Source organism: Erythrolamprus reginae, chromosome 6 (assembly GCF_031021105.1).
Source record: "Erythrolamprus reginae isolate rEryReg1 chromosome 6, rEryReg1.hap1, whole genome shotgun sequence".
Lineage (NCBI taxonomy): Eukaryota > Metazoa > Chordata > Lepidosauria > Squamata > Dipsadidae > Erythrolamprus > Erythrolamprus reginae.
In genome coordinates, this window is record NC_091955.1 from 94,175,560 (window position 1) to 94,188,069 (window position 12,510).

Below are 12,510 nucleotides of genomic sequence, written 5' to 3' on the forward strand. Positions count from 1 at the left end.
GCTGTTTTTATTACTGTTGTTAGCCGCCCCGAGTCCATGGAGAGGGGCGGTATACAAATCCAATGAATGAATGAATGAATGAATGAATGAATGAATGAATAAATCAATAAATCAATAAATCAATAAAAAATGCATATGTATATATATGTGTGTATGTGTGTGTGTGTGTGTGTACATGTGTGTGTGTGTGTGTGTGTGTATCTATGTCTGTATAGATATAGATATGATATAGATATAGATATTAACAGAGTTGGAAGGGACCTTGGAGGTCTTCTAATAGTCCAACCCCTGCTTAGGCAGGAAACCCTGCACCAATATACACTTGTTTTCTTCTCTTTCCCCTTCTAGTATTTGATCTTGAAACTTGAAAGACCGTCCGTAGTTCAGAGCATCACCTTTGGGAAATACGAAAAGACTCACGTCTGTAATTTAAAAAAATTTAAAGTCTTTGGCGGAATGAATGAAGAAAACATGACTGATCTTTTATCGAGGTAGGAGGTTTGTTTCCATGTCTTTTGTATCCTAACAAGCTTAAGGAAGCAGAAAGTCTGGTTTTAAAATTTTAAAGGGAGGGGTAAAATCTTACTCATTTGCCCCCCCTTCTGTATGGTTTATGGGTTGTTGTTTTTTTACATGACCTTGATGGACCTAATACAGGTAAATCATTCATTTAGTGACCGTTCGAAGTAACAACGGCACTGAAAAAAGTGACTTACGGCCAGTTTTTGCACTTACATGGCAGCCGCTCCATAATCATGTGTTCAGAATTGAAATGTTTGGTAACTGGTATGACGGACACGAGTCATGTGATTCCTTTTGTCAACCTTCTGACGAGCAACGTCAGCAGGGAAACCAGATTCCTTTAACTACCGTATCTTTCAGAGTAGAATGGTACCTCTACCTAAGAACGCCTCTACTTAAGAACTTTTCTAGATAAGAACCGGGTATTCAAGATTTTTTTGCCTCTTCTTAAGAACCGTTTTCTACTTAAGAACCCGAGCCTGGAAAAATTTGCCAGGAAATTTGAGAGCGGCACGAAGGCCCGGCCAGTTTCCTATCATTCCCCCTTTAATCCCGGCCATCTCGGGCTTTTCTGGGCTGCCAGAGGAGCCTTTCGGTGGCACTTAAGGAGGCTTTGGCAGCCCAGAGCGAATGAAGCATTTTCCTCTTTTATTTCTTTCCTAATGGGTTTTCATGCCTTTCTGGCCCTGTTTCATGGGAGGAAACAGGGCCGGAAAAGGCGGGGAGAAGCCTCCGTGGGGCCTCTCTAGGAATCTCCTGGGAGGAAACAGGGCCTCCATCCTCCCTGTGGTTTCCCCAATTAAACACATTCTTTGTTTTTACATTGATTCCTATGGGAAAAATAGCTTCTTCTTACAAACTTTTCTACTTAAGAACCTGGTCACGGAACGAATTAAGATCTTAAGTAGAGGTACCACTGTATAAGAGGCACCGGAATATAAGACACACCTTAATTTTGGAGGAGGAAAATAAGAGGAAATCTGCCTACCAGGTATTGAGCTGGCTATCGTCATGAGTCCAGTCAGCTTTAGCACTTTATTTACCTCCTGGTTAGGGCTGGGGGAAAAAAAAACTTTTGGGGAGGGAATAGCAATGTCTGCAAAGACTTAGGGTTGGAAAAAAACTTGAGAATAACATTGAAAAAATCCTGCATACTAAGAGATTTGTTAGCACTTTGTTAGGGCTGAAAAAAACTTTTTCTGAGGGAGTAGCAATGAAAACAACCCTGCAAGCCTGGAAGAGCCTGGAAGATTGTTAGCACCTTGTTAAGGTTGGAAAAAAAAGATTCAAATTTTTTTTAGGGGCGCGGGGAGGTGTGTATTATACTCCGAAAAATACAGTACATTGTTAACAACGGTAGTGATTCACTTTGCTCTGGCAAGAAAGATTGTAAAATGAGGCAAACCTCACTTAAGAACCATCTCATTTAGCAGTGGAAATACTGAGCTCTGTTGTGGTTGTTAAGTCAAATAATAAATTATATGAATTGTAATTTAATTATAATTATATCATTATATGTTCTTTCTGTTGGATCACCCTGGTATACACCCTGGTATATATATATTGCTGCTTGGCTTTTAGAGAATTTGTGAACACTCCAAGGTTAATGATGGGATTTTGTGTAAGCGACCTATTTCTGTTGTGCAGTCAAAGTACCGTAGAATTATTTTCAATAGAGATTGAAAAAAAATGTTTCCCAAATGATCAATCGATTTTCAAATTAAATCTTTTTTAAGTATCCAGATTGATTTTTGATAATGTTGACTCTCCAAGATGTTCAAGGCTGACATTCTAATTTGAATGTAGAAGAAATGATGTGCAGAAAAGAAATTTGTCTAGTCAGGATTATTGGTGACGGCCTTCTGGCCCTTAATGGCCCTTTTATAGCTGCCAGTACATAAAGCCTGTTTACTAATTCACTTCAAATTCTAGGTCCACCTTGAATAACCTTTCATCTTTTGTTTTGTTTTCTTTACAGTGGCTTAAAGAATGACTATAACAAAGAAACCTTTACTTTGAAGTATAAAATTGATGAGCAGATGTTTCCTTGTCGATTTATTAAAATAGGTAAATCTGTCATTGCTTTTATTAAAGTGTTTCCATCTCTAATTCTGGCTCACCATTTCTCAGTCTATTCTGTTCTATTCTATTCTATTCCATTCTAAATAAAGATTCTATTCTATTCCATTCCATTCCATTTATTTATTAGATTTGTATGCCGCCCCTCTCCGTAGACTCCATTCCATTCTATTCTATTCTATTTTATTTTAAAAAAAATTATATTCTATTCTATTCTAAATATTCTATTCTATTCTATTCTAAATAAAGATTCTATTCTATTCTATTCCATTCCATTCTATTCTAAATTGAGAAAGGCTGCCCTAACTGTTTGGGAACTTAAAAGACCATCAATTACTAGGTTTTTTTTTAACTTTGTAAGTAAAATAAATAAACTTTGATGCCCATATTCAAACACAAATGTTTATGCAGTATCAGTCAGATAATCATGTGTACTAATTGAAAGGGTGTCCAGCAAACCTGAAAAACAGGGAAATCTGGGAATTATCAGGGAAATCAGCAGTTTGGAAAATATCAGGGAATTATCAGGGAATTCGTGAAAAAAACAATAAATCAGGGAAAAAACTAACTAACTAACTAACTAACTAACTATAGATAGATAGATAGATAGATAGATAGATAGATAGATAGATGATAGGTAGGTAGGTAGGTAGGTAGATAGATAGATAGATAGTAGATAGATAGATAGATGATAGATAGATAGATAGATAGATAGATAGATAGATAGATAGATAGATAGATAGATAGATAGTAGATAGACAGACAGACGGACGGACGGACGGACGGACTGACAGACTGACAGACTGTCCAGCCTCTTTTTGAAAGCTTCTAGGGTTGATTTGAAATTAACCAAGGAGAGAAGCAACCTGGAACTAAGGAGAAAATTCCTACCAATGAGAGCAATTCATCGCTTGCCTTCAGAGATTTGGGAAATTTTCTTTGTCCTTCTTTTTTTCAGTTCCGCTCCTGTCCTGGGGTCCCAGCTTCAATTTTAGCATCTGGTATGTTGAACTCAACGGTATCGATGATCCAGATGTGGTACAACCCTGCCTCAATTGGTACAGCAAGGTAGGGTTGTAAACTGTGTGTGAAACAGCTGCCAGATAGGTGGGTGTTGTGTAGGAGTGGGAGGGAGGGAGAGGAGGGAAGGGAAGATTGGGAAAGAGAGGGAGGGAGAGAAAGGGAGATCGAGAAAGAGACAGAGGGAGGGAAGTAGGGAGAGAGAGAGGAAGAGAGGTTGGGAAAGGAGGAAGGGAAGTAGAGAGTGGGGGAGGGAGGGAGAGAAGGAGGGAGGCAGGGAAGGGTGAGAGAGGGAAGGAAGTTGGGAGAGAGTGGAAGAGAAAAAATAGGGAGGGAGAGGAAGAAAGGAACTTGGGAGAGAAAGGGAGGGAGAGAAAGGGAGATTGAAAAAGAGAGGGAGGGAGGGAAGTAGAGAGAAAGAGAGGAAGAGAGACTGGGAAAGGAAGAAGGGAAGTAGAGAGAGGGAGGGAGCGAAGGAGAGAGGCAGGGAATGATGAGAGAGGGAAGGAAGTTGGGAGAGAAAGGGAAGGTGAGGAAGGGAGGTTGGTAAACGAGGAAGGGGAGATGGGGAGGGGAGAGAGGAATGTAGGTTGGGAGAGGGAGGAAGAGAAAAAGAAAGAAAAGGAGGGAGGGAGATAGGGAAGGAGGAAGGAAGGAGGGAGAGAAGGAGGGAGGAGATAGGGAAGGAGGGAGAGAAGGAGGGAGGGAGATAGGGAAGGAGGAAGGAAGGGAAGGAGGGAGGGAGAGAAGGATGGAGGGAGATAGGGAAGGAGGGAGAGAAGGAGCGAGGGAGATAGGGAAGGAGGGAGAGAAGGAGTGAGGGAGATAGGGAAGGAGGAAGGAAGGGAAGGAGGGAGGAGATGTTGTAACATGATTTTATGGGCTAAGGTTGTATTTAAGGCGACCTAGTTCTAAGCTTTCTAAACATAGGATTGTAAGTCTGGTTGTGTAGGATATTCTGTTGCAATTGGAGGAGCAGAGGGCTCTTCTAGTAAAGTATCTCTGGACATTTCCTAAAGTGTTTATGTCCGACATAAACCAGCATCGAACACACAGTTCTTACTATAGCAAGCAGCAATACCAAACAGAGAAATAACAGAGACAGAGAGAGAGAGAGAATCACGCTTCTGTCTCCCTCTTGTGGCCATCTCCAACATTACATCTTAAAACTATAGTGCTTCAATACATACAAGCGATTCATTTTATATATTGCCAAACCCAACCAGTTATGCACATAGTAATAACAAACGTCGAGGACTGCCTGTTTATCGTTCTGCTAAGCCTGTCCCTTTTATTCGTCTGTGACCTAAGCGTAGTTGTCGTAAGGCCATGTTGCGGGAGGCCCTTCGGTTCTCTTCTCACAGGTTTTCTTGTGTTCCAGTAGTACCGTGAACAGGAAGCCATTCGCCTCTGCTTGAAGCACTTCCGCCAGCACAACTACACGGAGGCGTTCGAGTCCCTGCAGAAGAAAACCAAGATCGCCCTGGAGCACCCCATGCTGACCGACCTTCACGAGAAGCTGGTCTTGAAGGGGGACTTCAACGCGTGCGAAGAGTTGATAGAAAAAGCTGTCAACGGTGAGGGCCCAAAGGGTTGTGGGTCACAACTGCCGTCTTGCGCTGGGAGCTGGGGAAAGGGGGAACAACCCATCGCGATGCCCCCGAGATGTACAGGTGAACCTCGAAAAATTAGAATGTCGTGCAAAAGTTGATGTACAGTGTTCCCTCGATTTTCGCGGGTTCGAACTTTGTGAAAAGTCTATACCACGGTTTTTCAAAAATATTAATTAAAAAATACTTTGCGATTTCCCCCCCTATACCACGGTTTTTCCCGCCCGATGACGTCATATGTCATCGCCAAACTTTCGTCCACCTTTAATAAATATTTTTTTTAATAAACTTTAATAAAGAAACATGGTGAATAATAATCTAAATGGTTGCTAAGGGAATGGGAAATTGCAATTTAGGGGTTTAAAGTGTTAAGGGAAGGCTTGTGATACTGTTCATAGCCAAAAATAGTGTATTTACTTCCGCATCTCTACTTCGCGGAAATTCAACTTTCGCGGGCGGTCTCAGAACGCATCCCCCGCGAAAATCGAGGGAACACTGTATTTCAGGAATGCAACTTAAAAGCTGAAATGTACAGTGATACCTCGTCTTGCAAACGCCTCGTCATACAAACTTTTCAAGATACAAACCCGGGGTTTAAGGGTTTTTTGCCTCTTCTTACAAACTATTTTCACCTTACAAACCCACCGCCACCGCTGGGATGCCCCGCCTCCGGACTTCCACTGCCAGCGAAGCACCCGTTTTTCCCTCTCCCAGAAAACCAAGCTGGGGCAGAGCTGACAGGTTGGGAGAAAGGTCAGAGGTATTTCTGTCTAATAAGGCGGTGTTTCCCAACCATGGCCACTTGAAGATATCTGGACTTCAACTCCCAGAATTCCCCAGCCAGCGTTTGCTGGCTGGGGAATTCTGGGAGTTGAAGTCCAGATATTTATTTATTTATTAGATTTGTATGCCGCCCCTCTCTGAAGACTCGGGGTGGCTAACAACAATATAAAAAGACAATGTAAACAAATCTAATATTAAAAACAATCCAAAAAAACCCCAATTTAAAAAACCACTCATACATACAAACATACCATGTATAAATTCTATAAGCCTAGGGGGAAGGGAAACTTCAATTCCTCCATACCTGATGACAGAGGTGGGTTTTAAGGAGCTTGCGAAAGGCAAGGAGGGTGGGGGCAACTCTGATATCTGGGGGGAACTGGTTCCAGAGGGTTGGGGCCGCCACAGAGAAGGCTCTTCTCCTGGGTCCCGCCAAATGACATTGCTTAGTCGACGGGACCCTGAGAAGGCCAACTCTGTGGGACCTAACTGGTCGCTGGGATTCATGTGGCAGAAGGCGGTCCCGGAGATAATCTGGTCCGATGCCATGAAGGGCTTTATAGGTCATAACCAACACTTTGAATTGTGACCGGAAATTGATTGGCAACCAATGCAGACTGCGGAGTGTTGGTGTAACATGGGCATACCTTGGGAAGCCCATGATTGCTCTCGCAGCTGCATTCTGCACAAACTGAAGTTTCCGAACACTTTTCAAAGGTAGCCCCATGTAGAGAGCATTACAGTAGTCGAGCCTCGAAGTGATGAGGGCATGAGTGACTGTGAGCAGTGACTCCCGATCCATATAGGGCCGCAACTGGTGCACCAGATATCTTCACGTGGCCAAGGTTGGGAAACACGGTAGTAAGGGAGCTGGTGAATTGGTGTTTTATTTTTTTAAAAAAGCTCCAAGTATGTTGGGAATGTATTTATCCCGTGGAGATAATTCTGGGAATTGCAACCTCAGGGCATCTGGTGGGTGATCTGTTGGGGAAGGCTGCAGCCGCTGGAAGACTTTTAACCCTGTGATTTGTGTGGTGTCATAACTGCTGGCTTCGTTCTACCTCTTGGCGTTGCTATTGTTTTTTGCACCCTGGGTGGCTGACAGGTCCAAACAAGAGTGTGAAGCTTTCTGTTTTATTTTGCATCAGCTTCTCACATTGCTGGAGGGCTTTTCTCTGCGATCCTCGGGCCGGCTGGGTTGTCATTTTTTTTTTTTAAATTTAAATTTTTTATTATTAAAATAGAAACATATACATCATATAAAACAACATATGGTACATTGCAAAGCATAGCACATACAATATGGAAAAAAAAACAAGGCAAACAAACAAAAACAAAACAGATAACAGTATCAGCGAATAAGCAGGGGAGTTGTATTGAAAACGAAAATTAGATCAAGTTATATTTGCTCAATATTAGAATCGTGTTAGACACGCTGGAGTATTATGAAGCTCATAATGAAAAACAAGTGGTGTTAATATTTCTTGATGCCCAGAAGGCTTTCGACAACGTGTCTTGGAAATTTATGATTAAACAGCTTGAATATATGGAATTTGGCCCCAAATTTATAAATGCAATAAAAGCTATTTACTCTGTCCAATCAGCTTATATTATTCTTAATGGAGACACATCGACAAAAATCTCTCTTTACAAAGGCACAAGACAAGGATGTCCACTGTCCCCTTTATTATTCATCTTAACTCTGGAAGTATTAACGAGAATTATTAGAGACAAGGAAGATATAAGGGGATTAAACTGTAAGAAAGAAACCTATAAGCTTCAAGCTTTCGCAGATGACCTGGTATTCATCTTAGAAGATCCCTTAGACTCAGGTCCCAAATTATTAGAAGTTCTGGAAGATTATGGTACAGTGGCAGGTCTCAAAATAAACAAAACTAAAAAGCTGGGTTGTCATTTTCATCACATGAAACACAGCCACGTTTACAAAAAAGAAAACGCAAATCAACCATAAGTAATAGAATGTCATAAATGTACAAATGTAAAAACGAACAATACATCAATGTAATGTAAATACAGTGGTACCTCTACTTAAGAACTTAATTGGTTCCGTGACCAAGTTCTTAAGTAGAAACAGAATTGACAACTCAACTCTTGTCTTCCGCTGACACCGGGACGTGATGAATTAATGACTTAATTAATTAACCCGTTCCTCTCCTTAATATTTCTTCGCTGACACTTGCTCTCTTCGCCTCTGCAAGCGTCTGAAATAAGGATTTACCCATCTAGCATCTGCTTCTCCTTCGCTTGAATCTGAACTCATAGAAACACCCTGTGGTTGGTCTCCTACTTCATCTGCCTCTAAATCAGGACCTGCCACTAATTCATAACTACTTTCTGAATCGGAATCTGAAAAATCAACAGGAACAGGAGTATACACAACGGCGGGGGGGGGGGGGATTTACCGTCCTCCAGCTCCAAGGAATCTCTTAAATTGGGTTTTTTAGATTTTTTAATATTAGATTTGTTTATGTTGTCTTTTTACTGTTGTTAGCCGCCCCGAATCTGCGGAGAGGGGCAGAATACAAATCTAATAAATAAAATGAATGAATGAATGAATGAATGAATGAATGAATGAATGAATGAATGAATGAATGAATAGTCTGGGTACAAATAAGCAATCCAATCATATTAGGAACTAGTAAATATAAATCGTAAGAAAGTTACAGTAATACAGTCATAAGTGGGAGGAGATGGGTGATGGGAACGATGAGATTAATAGTAGTGCAGACTTAGTAAATAGTTTAGGAATTAATAGGAATTATTTGTTTAGCAGAGTGATGGCGTTCGGGGAAAAATTGCCTTTGTGTCTACTTGTCTTGGTGTGTAGTGCTCTGTAGCGACGTTTTGAGGGTAGGAGTTGAAACAGTTTGTGTCCAGGATGCGAGGGGTCAGTCAATATTTTCCCCACCCTTTTTTTGACTCATGCAGTATACTGGTCCTCAATGGAAGGCAGGTTGGCAGCCATTGTTTTTTCTTCAGTTCTGATTGTCCTCTGAAGTCTGGGTCGGTCTTGTTGGGTTGCAGAACCAAACCAGACAGTGATAGAGGTGCAGATGACAGACTCAATGATTCCTCTGTAGAACTGGATCTGCTGCTCCTTGGGCGGTTTGAACTTATTTTCCAACCACTTGTTTTCTCCTGCTGTTTCGCGAAAACGTTCAAAACCGATCCTGCGAGGCTGCCTGTGATGGGAAGACGTCGGCCTCTCATCCTTTTCTTCTTTTCCCTTTCAAACAGACGGCTTGTTCAACCAGTACATCAGTCAGCAGGAATACAAACCACGATGGGGTCAGATCATTCCCAAAAGCACCAAAGGTACAGTATTGAAATCCGGCTTTGCCGTGAGCTTTTTCCGAAGATCTAACTGACCGCAAAAGGTGGATGCTACTGGTGGTCCTTGACTTAAAACAGCAATCGGGGCTCAAGCAAGACGGTTGTTAAGTGAGCTTTGTTCCATTTTCTTGCCCGGGTGGTGAAGTGAGTCGCTACAGGCGTTATTAACACCGTTGTAAAACGAACCTCGGCGTCTTCACTTAACAGAAGGTCGCAAAACGGGGATCCCATGACCCTCAGGACACTGCAACCGTCATAGATATGAGTCAGTTGCCAAGTGCCTGAAATTTGATCACTATGGGGATGCGCCAATGGTCATAGGTGTAAAAACAACAACAACCCCAAGAGACATAGAAACATAGAAGACTGACAGCAGGAAAAGACCTCATGGTCCATCCAGTCTGCCCTTGTACTATTTCCTGTATTTTACCTTAGGATGGATCTATGTTTATCCCAGGCATGTTTAAATTCAGTGACTGTGGATTTACCGACCACGTCTGCTGGAAGTTTGTTCCAAGCATCTACTCTTTCAGTCAAATAATATTTCCTCATGTTACATAGAAACATAGAAGACTGACAGCAGGAAAAGACCGATGTTCTTATGTTTCTATGTAACATGAGAAAATATTATATTACTGAAAGAGTAGTTGCTTTTGCTTTTGATCTTTCCCCCAACTAACTTCAGATTGTGTCCCCTTGTTCTTGTGTTCACTTTCCTATTAAAAACACTTCCCTCCTGAACCTTATTTAACCCTTTATCATATTTAAATGTTTCGATCATGTCCCCCCTTTTCCTTCTGTCCTCCAGACTATACAGAGTGAGCTCATGAAGTCTTTCCTGATACGTTTTATGCTTAAGACCTTCCACCCTTTTTGTAGCCCGTCTTTGGACCCGTTCAATTTTGTCCATATCTTTTTGTAGGTGAGGTCTCCAGAACTGAACACAGTACAGTGATCCCCCGCTCGTTGCGAGGGTTCCGTTCCAGGAGCCCCCGCAACGAGCGGGTTTTCGCGAAGTAGCGATGCGGAAGTAAAAACACCGTCTGCGCATGTGCAGATGGTGTTTTTACTCCCACAGCGCTAGCGAGGAGCCGAAGATTGGGGCGGCGCGGCTGTTTGCCGCCGGCATGGAGGGCTTCCTAGCAGCCCCCCAAACCCGGGTTGGGGGTCCGGGGGGCGCTGTCTCTCGGCGCTTTCGAGCTGAGTCCGGGAGCGAACTCGCTCACGGACTCGGCTCGAAAGCGCCGAGAGAGAGCGTGGACAGGCCCGTTCCTTGGCGCTGTCTCTCGCCGCCTTCGAGCCGAGTCTGGGAGCGAACTCGCTCACGGACTCGGCTCGAAAGCGCCGAGAGAGAGCGTGGACAGGCCCGTTCCTTGGCGCTGTCTCTCGCCGCCTTCGAGCCGAGTCCGGGAGCGAACTCGCTCACGGACTCGGCTCGAAAGCGCCGAGAGAGAGCGTGGACAGGCCCGTTCCTTGGCGCTGTCTCTCGCCGCCTTCGAGCCGAGTCCGGGAGCGAACTCGCTCACGGACTCGGCTCGAAAGCGCCGAGAGACAGCGTGGACAGGCCCGTTCCTTGGCGCTGTCTCTCGCCGCCTTCGAGCCGAGTCCGGGAGCGAACTCGCTCACGGACTCGGCTCGAAAGCGCCGAGAGACAGCGTGGACAGGCCCGTTCCTTGGCGCTGTCTCTGGGCGCTTTCGCTCCTCGAAAGCGCCCAGAGACAGCGTGGACAGGCCCGTTCCTTGGCGCTGTCTCTGGGCGCTTTCGCTCCTCGAAAGCGCCGAGAGACAGCGTGGACAGGCCCGTTCCTTGGCGCTGTCTCTGGGCGCTTTCGCTCCTCGAAAGCGCCGAGAGACAGCGTGGACAGGCCCGTTCCTTGGCGCTGTCTCTGGGCGCTTTCGCTCCTCGAAAGCGCCGAGAGACAGCGTGGACAGGCCCGTTCCTTGGCGCTGTCTCTGGGCGCTTTCGAGCTGAGTCCGGGAGCGAATTCGCTTCAGGACTCAGCTCGAAAGCGCCCAGAGACAGCGTGGACAGGCCCGTTCCTTGGCGCTGTCTCTGGGCGCTTTCGCTCCTCGAAAGCGCCCAGAGACAGCGTGGACAGGCCTGTTCCTTGGCGCTGTCTCTGGGCGCTTTCGCTCCTCGAAAGCGCCCAGAGACAGCGTGGACAGGCCCGTTCCTTGGCGATGTCTCTGGGCGCTTTCGCTCCTCGAAAGCGCCCAGAGACAGCGTGGACAGGCCCGTTCCTTGGCGCTGTCTCTGGGCGCTTTCGCTCCTCGAAAGCGCCGAGAGACAGCGTGGACAGGCCCGTTCCTTGGCGTTCGATAAAGTTAACCATAGTTATTTATATAAATTATGTAACAAATTAAATATGGGGGAAAAATTTTGTGAAACTATAAAAGAGATTTATAAAGGAAATGAAGCATATATAAGAGTGAATGGACAAAGAACGCAGAGTATTAAAATATTAAACGGCACCAAGCAGGGATGCCCTCTGTCTCCAAAATTATTCGTAATAGCAATAGAGATCTTAGCTAATAAGATAAGACAAGATAACACTTGGGCAGGATATAGAATAGGGGAATTAGAAATGAAAATAAATTTATTTGCAGATGATGCAATTATATTGACCCAGACCCCGATGGAGATGATTAAAGGTATAATAAATATTTTACAAGAGTTTAAGCAGGAATCGGGACTGTCGGTTAATATGGAAAAATCAGAGATTATGTGTTTAAATACAGATCCGAGAGAACAGATAGAAATTAGGAAAGAATCAGGGTTGAAATTAGGACTTAAAAAAATAAAATATTTGGGAATTTGGTTATTAAAAAACCCAGGGAAAATGGAAGAGATTAATTATAGAATAACATGGAGGAAAATGTTGAAACAGATGAGGAGCTGGAAAGATAAAAAGCTAAGGAGACTCTCTAAAATAAGAGCTTTAAAAATGATGATAGCTCCCAAGATGATGTACCTATTTCAGGTGCTGTCGGGGGGGGTTATCGGTATGTAAGGTTAAAGAGTGGGACAAAAAATTAAATTACTGGATTGAAGAAGATAAGAGACCAAGAATAAGAAAAAAGTGGTTAATTGCGAATGAAAAAGAGGGGGGATGGGGTGTTCCATGTTTGGAGCTGTATAGGG

General features: G+C 43.7%; 1 protein-coding gene across 1 annotated transcript in view; it reads left to right on the forward strand.

Annotated features, from left to right (window-relative positions):
* The window catches only part of MKLN1 (muskelin 1), a 55,185-nt gene that overhangs the window by 15,544 nt on the left and 27,131 nt on the right, over positions 1-12,510 (forward strand). The window contains exons 3-7 of the mRNA XM_070754982.1: positions 349-491; positions 2,501-2,589; positions 3,560-3,669; positions 5,006-5,198; positions 9,273-9,350. Coding sequence (XP_070611083.1) covers positions 349-491; positions 2,501-2,589; positions 3,560-3,669; positions 5,006-5,198; positions 9,273-9,350 — 613 coding nt within the window. The remainder of the gene's footprint in view (positions 1-348; positions 492-2,500; positions 2,590-3,559; positions 3,670-5,005; positions 5,199-9,272; positions 9,351-12,510) is intronic.